Source organism: Arvicola amphibius, chromosome 8, assembly GCF_903992535.2.
Source record: "Arvicola amphibius chromosome 8, mArvAmp1.2, whole genome shotgun sequence".
Taxonomy (NCBI): domain Eukaryota; kingdom Metazoa; phylum Chordata; class Mammalia; order Rodentia; family Cricetidae; genus Arvicola; species Arvicola amphibius.
The window spans coordinates 99,478,651-99,490,953 of record NC_052054.1 but is presented as its reverse complement, the minus strand read 5'-3'; the positions used below and the strand labels follow the sequence as shown (position 1 = coordinate 99,490,953).

General features: G+C 42.0%; 1 protein-coding gene across 1 annotated transcript; it reads right to left on the bottom strand.

Annotated features, from left to right (window-relative positions):
* Positions 1–8,398: 8,398 nt before the first annotated feature.
* On the bottom strand, positions 8,399–9,337 carry LOC119821934 (olfactory receptor 6B2-like). The gene has a single exon (XM_038341022.1). The coding sequence runs from the start codon at positions 9,335–9,337 to the stop codon at positions 8,399–8,401; it is 939 nt and encodes a 312-aa protein (XP_038196950.1).
* Between the last annotated feature and the right edge of the window lie 2,966 nt (positions 9,338–12,303).

Below are 12,303 nucleotides of genomic sequence, written 5' to 3'. Positions count from 1 at the left end.
AAGGTGACTGCCAAACTTTGCCAAGACAAGGTAGCACAGTCCTTCAAAATTCCCTGCTCCTCAAAAAAGTCTGTCAGATGCCAAGGACAGATGCCCCACATTACAGAGGAAACTTGGGCGACTGTCTCTCAATTTTTGAAAGCCACTTTCTATGCATTTCCTGTTTATTCAGATAATATTCTATCCTTTCAGGGTCTTTGATGGAGTTGAAGACTAGATAGTTATAATTATAGCTCTTCTTAGTTATGATAAAAGGTAAATTAGATGTAGAATTTTAGACCCACCAAGATAAGATAATATTTTCTATAATTTAGCCAAACACAAATGGACTGAATATTGTAACTGTAATTCTTATGTTATAATTATATGTTTTGTTATATATAGTTCTACTATGTTTAGGTTAAAACTTCCTTTTTAATTAGACAAAAGGAGAAAATACTGTGGAATAATACTGTACACTGTGAAAATACGTTGTTCTTATTGTTAATAAGAAGTTGATTGGCAGAATTCTGCACTAAAATTATCTGGTCCTAGGCTGTTTTGGTTGGGAGGCTTTTGATGACAGCTTCTATTTTCTTACAGTTATAGGTCTATTTAAATTGTTCACCTGGTCTTGATTTAATTTTGGTATATGGTATCTATCCAGGAAATTGTCCATTTCTTTTACATTTTCCAATTTTGTGAAGTACAGGTTTTTGTAGTATGACCTAATGATTCTCTGGCTTTCCTCAGTGTTTGTTGTTATGTACCTCTTTTCACATCTGATTTTGTTAATTTGGATGTTCTCTCATTGCCTTTTGATTAGTTTGGATAAGGGTTGTCTGTTTTGTTGATTTTCTCAAAGAACCAGCTCTTTGTCTCAATGATTCTTTATATTTTTCTTTTGTTTCTATTTCATTTCATCCCTCAATTTCATTATTTCCTGTGGTCTATTCCTCCTGGGTGTGTCTGCTCCTTTTTGTTATAGAGCTTTCAGGTTTGCTGTTAAGTCACTACTGTGAACTTTCTCCACTTTCTTTATGTGGACACTTAGTGTTATGAACTTTCCTCTTAGTGCGGCTTTCATAACATCCCACAGGCTTGGGTGCATTGTGCCTTCATTTTCATTGAATTCTAGGAAGTCTTTAATTTTTTCTTTATTTATTCCTCAACCCAGGGGTGGTTCAAGAATTCACTGTTCAATTTCCAAGACATTTTAGGCTTTCTGAAATTAGTGTTGTTGTTAAACTCTAACTTTAAACCCTGGTGATCCAATAAGATACAGGAGGCTACTCCATTTTTTTTTGTATCTGCAGAGGTTTGCTTTGTTACTGAATATGTGGTCAATTTTAGAAGATCTTCCAAGAAGAGCTAATAGCTATACTCCTCAAAGTTTTCTACATAATAGAAACAGAAGGAATGATGTAGGTGGGTCTTATGTTTTGTGTTGATTTCATTGGTTAATTAATAAAGAAAACTGCTTGGCCTGATAGGTCAGAACATAGGTAGGTGGAGAAGACAGAACAGAATTCTGGGTAGAAGGCAGTGAGGCAGATGCCTCAGGCAGTCACCATGAAGCTTCAGCCCAAGATGGATGGAGGTTAGAATCTTCCCAGTAAGCCACCACCTCATGGTGCTACACAGATTACTAAATATGAGTTAAATCAAGATGTGAGAATTAGCCAATAAGAGGCTGAAACTAATGGGCCAAGCAGTGTTTAAATGAATACAATTGTGTGTTGTTATTTCGGGTGTAAAGCTAGCCATGTGGGAGCCAGGCGGAATGAAAAGCAAGCCTGCCAGCAGCTCCTCACTACAAAGGAATATTTCCAAACACATTTTATGAGGCTACAGTTACCCTGATACTGAAACCACACAAAACTCAATCAAGAAAGAGAATTATAGACCAATTTTACTCATAAACATAGATGCAAAATATTCAATAAAATGTTGGCAAACTGAATCCAAGAACACATCAAAAAATCATCCACCATGATCAAGTTGGTTCATCCCAGAGATGCAGGAATGGTTCAACATATGAAAATCTATCAATGTAATCTATTATATAAATAAACGGAAAGAAACAAACCATATGGTCATCTCATTAGATGCTGAAAAAGCATTCAACAAAATTTAACACCTCTTTATGATAAAGGGTTTATAGAGATTAGGGATACAAGAAATGTATCTAAACATAATAAAAGCAATACACAGCAAGCCGTCATCCATCATCAAATTAGATGGAGAGAAATTCAAAGCAATTCCACTAAAATCAGGAATAATACAAGGCTGTCCACTCTCTCCATATATATTCAACATAGTTCTTGAAGTTCTGACCAGAGCAATAAGACAACAAAAGGAGATCAAGGGTATTTAAATTGTAAAGGAAGAAGTTAAACTTTTGCAACTTGCAGATAATATGATAGTATACATAAGTGACCCCCAAACCTCTTCCAGGGAACTCCTACGGCTGATAAATACCTTTAGTGATGTGGAAGGATACAAGATCAGCTCAAAAATACCAGTGGCCCTCCTATATACAAATGATAAAGGGGCTTAGATAGAGATCAGAGAAACATCATCTTTCACAATAGCCACAAAATAACAAAAAATATCTTGAGGTAACACTAACCAAAGAGGTAAAGGACCTATTTGACAAGAACTTTAAGTTTTTGAAGAAAGAAATTGAAGAAGATATCATAAAATGGAAAGATCTCCCACATTCTTGGATAGGTTGAATCAATACTGTAAAATGGCAATCCTACCAAAAGCAATATATAGATTCAATGCAATTCCCATCAAAATCTCAACACAATTCTTCACAGAACTTTAAAGAACAATACCCAACTTCATATGGAAAAACAAAAAACCAAGAATAGTCAAAGCAATTCTCTACAATAAAGAAACTTCTGGAGGCATCCAGCTCTATTATAGAGCTACAGTAATGAAAATAGCTTGTTATTGGCATAAAAACAGACAGGTTGACCAGTGGAATTGAATTGAAGACCTGGATATTAATCCACACACCAATGAACACATGATTTTTAAGAAGAAGCTAAAAATATACAATGGAAAAGAAAGCATCTTCAACAAAAGTTGCCGGTATAACTGTATGTCAACATGTAGAAGAATGAAAATAAGTTCATTATCCCTGTGCACAAAACTCAAGTCCAAATGGATTAAAGACCTCAATATAAATCAGACTACACTAAACCTGACAGAAGAAAAAGTGGAAAGTAGCCTTCAAAACATGGGCACAGGAGACCACTTTCTAAATATAACCTCAGTAGCACAGACACTGAGCAACAATAAATAAATGGGACCTCCTGAAACTGAGAAGCTTGTGTAAAGCAAAGGACACAGTCAATATGACAAAAAGACAGCCTACTGAATGGGAAAAGATCTTCACTAACCCCACATCATACAGAGGTCTGATCTCAAAAATATATAAAGAACTCAAGAAATTAGACATCAGGAATCCAAATAACCCAATTAAAAATGGGGTACAGAACTAAAGAGAATTCTCAACAGAGGAATCTCAAATGGTTAAAAGACACTTAAGGATATATTCAACATCCTTAGCCACCGGGGAAATGCAAATCAAATGACTCTGAGATACCATCTTACACTAGCAGAATGGCTAAGATTGAAAACACCAGTGATAGCTTATGCTGAAGAGGATGTGGAATAAGGGGAACACTCATCCATTGCTGCTTGAGATGCAAACTTTTACGAACACTGAAAATCAGCATGGTGGTTTCTCAGAAAACTGAACATCAACCTACCTCAGGGTCCAGCAATACCACTCTTGGACATATACCCAAAAGATGCTCAATCATACTACAAAGACATATGTCCAACTATGCTCATAGCAACATTATTTGTAATAGCCAGAACATGGAAACAACCTAGATGCCCCTCAACTGAAAAATGGATAAAGAAAATCTGGCATATTTACACATTAGAGTATGACTCAGCAGTGAAAAACAATAACATCTTGAATTTTGCATGCAAATGGATAGAACTAGAAAAACCCATCCTGAGTGAGGTAACAGAGACATAATATGGTATGTACTCACTCATAAGTGAATATATACTAGCTATAAACAAAGGATATTGGGCCTATAATTCATGATTCTAGAGAAGCTAAGTAATGAGGTGAACCCTAAGAAAAACATATACAGATCCACCTCAAAAGTTAAATTAGACAAGATCACCTGACAAAATTGGGAACATAGGGGTGAGGGAGATGGGAGGGGAGAAGAGTAAGAGGAAGGGAGAAGGGGAAAGGTGAAGAGATCTTGAGGGAATGGGATAGTTGAGATGGAGGAAGGACAGAGTTGAGAGCAAGGAATGCAAGATCTTAACTGAGGGAGCCATTATGGAGTTATCAAAAAACCTGGCTCTAGAGAAATTCCCAGGAATCCACAAGGATGACCCCAGCTAAGACCCTAAGCAATAGAGGAGAAGGTGCCCAAACTAGCCTTGCTATGTAGTCAGACTGATTAATATCTTAACTATCACCATAGAAACTTCACCCAGCAACTGATGGACACAGAGGCAGAGACTCACACCAGAGCACTGGACTGAGCTCCCAAAGTCCAGCTGAAGAGTGGGAGGAATGAGAATATGAGCAAAGTAATCAAGGCCATGATGGGTTCACCCACTGAAACAGTCTACCTGAGCTAATGGGTGCTCTCCAACACCAGCCAGACTGAGAAGGAGCAAGCATAGGACCAAACTAGTCCCTCTGGATGTAGCTGACAGTTTCATAACTGGGAAAGACTTGAGGAGATACTGGCAGTGGCACCAGGATTTATCTCTACTATTTGTACTGGCTTCTTGCAAACCTATTCTCTTTGGATGGATACCTTGCTTAGCCTAGATATAGTAGAGAGAGCCTTGGAACTTCTCCAAAGCAATGTGTCTTACCCTCTCTGTGGAGTGGATGGGGTTTGGGGTACAGGGGTAAGTGAAGGGAATGTGAAGAAGGGGGGAATAGGAACTCAGATTGGGTATATAGTAAATAAATTCTTTTAAACATAATATAAAAGGCCAGTAATCAGGCAGGAAGTATAAGCAGGACAACCAATCTAAGGATGCTGGGATGAAGAAGGTCAGAGTCAGAGGAGTTGGCAGCCAGACACAGAGGGAGCAGGAGATGATTATGCCGCATTGAAAGAAGGTACTACCATGGGGCAAACATAGATAAGAAATATTGGTTAACATAAATGTAAAAGTTAGCTAGTAATAAGCCTGGGCTATTGGTCAAGCATTAGTAATTAATATAAGCCTCTATTTATTTGGGAGCTGCTGGGGGGACAGAAACCTAGCCTACAGGTTTTGGCAGAGTTCTTTCCTGTGGATTGTTTTCCCCACAGTTTTCTGTCCTCTTTCCCCAACTTCCTTTAGTCTCCACAATATTCTGGATTAGGAGTCTCTTTCTTTCTTTCCCAGCTCTGGTGGCCTTTGGTAGCCTCATTCTACTTTATGTTCATCTATTCACCTTTGTGTGTCAAGTCCGCTGGTTTCTCTCTTGTAAAGACCCTTGTCATTGTCTGAAGACAACTAGATAATCTACAATGAACTTGCAGTATGAGTTCTTTAACTAATTACATATGAAACAGCCATTGTCAAATGAGGTCCCATTCACAGATTTCAGAGCTATGACAAGCACGTGTCTTGCTTGACTTCCAGCCAATTATCAGGACTGTGCACTGTTTATGTTGTACACACCCCAAACCCCATTCTTGCAGTTAACCATGATTGTCAACCTGTGGAATCTGTATTTAACCAAGAGACACATCTCTGGGCTGCTTTCTTAAGGCATCTGGAGATAGGATTTCCTAAGCAGGGAGTCTTCCTGGGGACCACTTTCAAAGAGATGCCCAGAAATAAAGAAGTATGAGCATTGCCAGGCTCGCTCTCTGCATTTCTCTGATAGTTGGTGACACTGAACAATTTTTCATATGTTTATCGCCATGAGCAATACTTTCAGAACTCTCTATCATTTATCAATTGGGTTGTTTGATTTTTTTAAGTTTTTTTGAGTTCTTTGTATACCTAGATATCAATTCTCTGTCAGATATGTAGCTTGCAGATTCTTTTTGTATCCTGTAGGCTCTCAATTATTTCGGTTGCTGTATAGAAAATTTCATAATGACCCATTGGTCAACTGCTTTTATTTCCTGATTAACTGGGGTTCTGTTGAGGAATCGTGGCCTAGATCTATAGCTTCAGGTGTTGTCTCAACTTTTTCTCTAACAGTTTCAGAGTTTTTGGTCTAATATTAAAGTCCTTGACCCATTTAAAGTTAGTTTTTGTGTAGAGTGAGATACAATGATCTAACCTCATTCTTCTACAGGTAAATATCCAGTTTCCATAGCACCATTTGTTAAAGATGTATTTCTTCAATGTATATTTTTGGCATCTTTGTCAAAAAAGTGACTAAGCCTATGCATGGTAATGTCTGGGGCCACTGTTATTCTCTGTAAGTTTGCATGTTCATTTTTGTGCCAGTATCATGCTGCCTTGGCTCTGTTTGTATAACTTGAAACTGATGGTGGCAACCATCCAACGTTATTCTTTTTGTTAAGGATGGCTTTGGCCATACAAAGCCTTTTGTTTTTCCCTTTTAATTTTAAGATTATTTTCTCTCACTGTGAACAGTGGTGTTGGAATTTTGATTAGGATTGTATTAAATCTGTACAATGATTTTGATAGTGTGATGTTTAGTGTCAATCATCAATGGCCTGGAATGTCTGGGGATGGGCCTCCACACACCCCTGTCAGGAAGTATTTAACCTCTGTACATGCACAGGAGGGACTATGTTGATTAGTTCATTGAAGTGAGCCACAAAAAAGTGGGCAGCGCCATTCCCTAGGCTTGGGTCCTGGACCGTATGAAGAGGAGAAAGCTAGCTGAGCACAAGTGTTTGCTTTTTCTATCTTGAGTGCTCGTGCAATGTGATTAGCTGCCTCAAGTTCCTGCCATTGTAACTCCTCTACCAAACTGGATTATAACCTATGACTTTGAGCCAAATAAACTTTCCCTGATAATTTGCTTTTGCTTAAATATCTTATCAAGAATAGAAAAAACAACTAGAAGAAGCAGAAGGAATGTTTTCATTCCATATATACTATGAACAGTTTATAGGAGGGACAAACTTGATTTCCCTAAGATGGGTGTGAGCACAGTGTACATAGCAAAGATGAGTTCGCTAGCATGACTTTGTTACCATAGTAACAACAAAAGGATAAATGTTTTATAAAGAGCCTTTTACAGAGACGTAACCCATTCTGTACTCTCTCTACCATAACCCCAATGCTCCCGTAAACCATGCCCATCCAATCCCACCAATTTGTTCACTGCTCAGTCTCAGGGCTGCCAATCACCCCTGAAAAGGCTTATATCTCCTGCAAGTCTCTCTGCCATCTACTAAACTGCTGCGAGTAGGCTATAGAAAATTTCATACTTTAGTGGTCAGGCTTGTTTATGCAGGGGACACTAACCCACCATCTCCCTCATTAGCAAACACCAAACTCTAAACACATCAGCATCTCTGTGCTCAGCACCCTCTAGCTGCTTCCTGCCTCTTAGCTTTGATGCTGTGGGACTTATCTGGACTTCCTTTCCTCTTCTCCATCTTTCAACATAAACCACACCAACTCCTGCTTTAAAATGTGGGAGCCACACCACCCAGGTTCCACTCAACCGGCTCCTGTGGGTTTTCTAACTTCTTGTCCCAGGAACCTCCACAGGCTTCTGTTTCCCATGCCACAGCCATCACACCCAGCCTCTCTCCTGATTGGTTCAGAGAGAGCAGGCACTGTGGTGGGCTTTAAGGAACCAATAACAACAGGAAGACACAGTCCTCATTTGACTGGGATCAAATCAAGAAATAGAACGACTTTACACTTTTTCAGCAGCAGAAGGGCTGTAAGGAGAGCTGTCTGAAGGGAAAGGTTAAAGCTCATTACCAGAACTGTCGCAGAGTGTGCCCTGTGAGTTACAATAGGTCTGGGGCACTCTAACAGTTCCCAGATACACTGTGCTTTGGGGACTCTTGGGGTTCATTTTGCCATTTTCAGTATTTTTACACTTCCACATACTGAAACCTGCTGAGACTGCAGACCTCACCTTCCTGGCCCTGAAGGGCTTACAGTCTCCTAGAATTTTGGATGATACTTTAAAAGGGAGGGAAAATGCATTGAATTTTTACCAAGTCCTAATGTCCTCACATGTAAAAGGTGATAGAAAGGCATCACTACCCAAACATTGCCTATTATGTCTAATCCACAAAGGATGTAAATGATGCTCTAAGTATCTTCAGCACTAGCAAGGCCTAGTGTTCCCACATCCTCATCAGCAAGGATACATGATCATGAGATGCTCTAGCATCAGAAGGGGCCCTCCCTCCTATGATGGTGCTTGACTCAAGCCCAAGGTCTTTCTTAAGGCCTCTTTAAACTCTTTGTTCCTCAGACAGTAGATCAAGGGGTTCAAAATGGGTGTGATGACCGTATACAGAACAGAGATGAGCTTGTTGGTGCTCCGGGAATCGATGGCCTGGGGTCGAACATACATAAAAAACAAGGCTGTGTAGAAGATAGTGACCACAGTGAGGTGGGAGGCACAGGTGGAGAAGGCCCTCCACCGTCCTGTGGCCGAAGGGATACGCAGCACAGCCAGGGTGATGTGTCCATAGGAGAGGATGGTGGCTATGAGGGGGAACACCAGAATGATGAAGGCCAGAATGAAGTCCACCAGCTCTGCAGTAGAGAAGTCCATGCAGGCCAGCTTGAGGACGGGGGAGATGTCACAGAAGAAGTGGTTCAAGACATTGGAGCCACAGAAAGTGGCACTGGAGATAAAGTAGATCTTGATCATCGAGACTGTGAAGCCACTAGCAAAAGAGAAGGCCACGAGCTGGACACACAGCACCGTGGTCATGATGACTTGGTAGCGCAGGGGATGGCAGATGGCCACATAGCGGTCATAGGCCATGGAAGCCAGGAGCACACACTCTGTGCACACCAGGGAGCTGAAGAAGTAGAGTTGAGTCATGCATCCAATGAAAGAGATGCGTTTCCTCTGCAGGAGGAAGCCATCCAGCATCTTGGGGATGATGTCACAAACATACCAGATCTCCAAGGTGGACATGATACCCAGGAAGTAGTACATGGGCCTGTGGAGAGGGGTGCTGCTCCAGACAGTGAGGATGATGGCCAGGTTCTCCACCAGCACGAAGAGGTAGATGAGCAGGAAGAGGAGGAAGAGCAGGTACTGCAGCCTGGGGGCGGTGGGGAAGCCCAGCAGGATGAACGTGCTGACCTTGGTGATGTTCTCTCCCCTCATCCTTCTGCACCTGCAGAAGATCCACAGGCCAATAGCAAGGGCCAAGTGTAAGCTGAGGGGAGAACAGGGAGCAGCCAGTAACCTCAGGTGGAAGTCAGACAGCTATCCTGGTTCTGTGAGCAGCAAGGAAAGGAATTAATTTTCCTGCCAGGTCTTAAACTGGGAAGACCTGTGCACTTGTGTTTGGGTGCAGTAATAAGGAAGGCACATGAAAAGGATATGCTTAATATAGGTAATCATGATGTAATATGTCTGTATTGTACATATGGTCCCAGTCTGGAGTGGTATATTTAGACAGGTCCATGTTTCTTTCCCTATTTATGGGTCTATACCCTCTACCCTGAGGGGTTAAAAATGTTAATTCCATTCCACAAAAAGTTAGAGTGACTATAGATGAAGCCATGGTCTACCTCTGTTTGGTGGTATGTATATTGTGGATCATACCTCACCTCACAGAATGCATTGCTTGAGTGGCTTAGAGGGTCTGGGACTGAGTGAGATCTCCAAAGTTGGCTCGCTTGTGTAATTAATTACTTTCTCACCCCACATTAGGAAGAAGACATGCACACACTAGAAGAAATTCATATTTTCTCATACTCCTTGACACACATTCCACATGTTGTTGATAGCATCTCTGCCTACCTTGACTCTGTCTAAAGAAGTTGATGGGAAACCAGCTGAATGTGAACATCTGCAAACTGAGGCCAGAGGAGGTCTAGGGCAATTCCTCAAGTCACAGCAGGGTCGGTTGGTCTCAAAATCGATGAACAATCCCCTCCAGGACCTGGATCGTAATCCTGGAGGACACAGAATGGAGATCTGGGGAGGGAGCTGGGGTGTAGCCCTCCATTCAGATTCAGGGAAAGAGGTCCCACAGCTGGATGTGTCCAGGGGCATTGGGTGAAATGAGTACATCTAAGGATGGAGTTGTGGAGACTATAAACTGGGGTAACCCAAGGATCTATGTCGTAAGTGTTGGTGCCATATCCTGGTCTGGGATCTTCCTATTAGCAGGTGGATGGGTGAGAATCATGATAACCCACAGTCCCTTCCTGGTCCTGATGAAGGGAAGTGTATCCAGTATTGTATGGTGACCCATGTGCTCTGACTTTAAACAGCATCTATGAGAATATGCGGGCAGCTGTAGATTAATAAAACTTTCAACAAGAACATGAAGGGACCTCCAGGATGAGTGTTGTCATTTGTGGAGCAATTCTCTTCAGGGGCCTCAGAAAAGGGCACAGGGAGAAGGGGATGGGCTGGGGCATCTAGAAGAACTAAGGGGGTTTGTGAGGGGTTCCAGGGTGGACATAGTTCAGTGCTCTAAGACTGGGGGAATAACACAATCCAAGAGTGGCTAGAATGGACATGCATTCCAGTGGGGCACAGACATGGAGGCAGCCAAATGAAAACCTATGGCAAAGGCTTGCAAGTTTCCTGAAGGCTGGGTAGTGATTTTCGGGACAAGGTCTGGCTGTCTCCAAACTATATAGACATCAAAGAAGGCTCTATAGGGGTTGCTCAGTCTCCCAGAGATCCACCCACTACAGTGAGCAGCTTGGGAAGCAATAGCCCCACCTTCTAGGAATCAGCTAGCAGCTGCCTGCAAGGAAACTTCTAGAGACCAGTTTCCCAGAGACACATTTGAATTTAGGGAAGTATTGATGCCATTGAGGCAGTTGTCCCTGCTGTAAAATGCTAGTGTGTGTTTCAACATCTTCCAGGACTTCATGCAGCCTCATTTAAGTCAATTCAGTAATAGCCACTGCCATTGGGATCTGACTATTTGCCCTTGGACACAGTCCAGGGTGTGTCTGTGTTTCTTCCCAGCTAAGTGGTCACAGAGGGCTTTGATGTAGACATAACGTAACTCAGTGGAGGGCATCAACACTCTCCTACAGACGGAGATTGTTTATACTGTTTATAGACTGGGGGTGCTGTGTCTAATGTCCCCATCCAGGACTGCACATACCCACAGACTGTGCTCATTGTTAGGATGTGGCTCCCCATCACTGTGGGTAGGATAACTAACAGTGGGTCCATGGGATGGAGAAGACCTTGGTCTGCAAATTGAGCCCCTTTAGAGATGCATCCTTGATTCACCAGAACATTGGTCATGGTTGTGTGCACTTGCAAACACACTTTCTATTTCAGAATAAGTATAGACTTACAGAAATCTGTGGACCCTTGGTTCATATCCTGAAGGCTGATGGCTGTCAGAGTTTGGGGTGGTCCAGGCACCTGTTCACAGCTGTACCAACATTGTGTAGTTTCCACTTCTTGATTTTCATGTCCTTTCCTGCCCCAGATGCCTATTAATTTTGAACTTCTGGTTCCCTTAATAATGTGAGAATAGAAGCCTGTTGTGTTAAGACCCAGGCTATGGTCCTCACTGATCTCGAGAAGAGAAGTGGACCAGGACACAGCTCATGCCATGTGTGGGACGCTCAGAGAATGATTGCATTTTAATGCTGGATTTCGTGGCTCTTAAAGAAACTGGAGGGCCATACAGGTTTTGATAAGGAGCCAGAGGTTCTTGTATCACAAGCCAGATGTGGCCAGTTCCCTCAGACTGAATGCCCTCATGTGGATAGAGATCAAACTCAGATCCATGCAAGAAACCAAGAGAGGACAGGAAGATTTCTGCAGACTGGAGGTGCCATGGGAGTCTGTGGGAGGGTCCTGCCCCATGTCAACCTGCCGTTGTGAGCTCAGAGGCTTTCCTTCTACCTAGTAGAACCAGTGCACAGGACCTAGCCATGGTGGGGAGCAGATATACTCTGATGTGCTCTGTGCAGTGAGGACACTAAGACTGTGTGCTGCTAGATGGGAGGACATAGCACAGCACCCCAAACTATGCGTTCAGCATGGACCTCCAAATATGCACTCAGCACAGTTCTCACAGATCCATACTCAACATAGCACCCATTGAGTCCTAGTCAACCAACATCTATCAGTGTTTTCTC

Coding starts and splice junctions, on each gene's coding strand:
- LOC119821934 (XM_038341022.1), bottom strand. CDS start 9,337: ATGAGGGGAGAGAACATCACCAAGGTCAGCACGTTCATCCTGCTGGGC.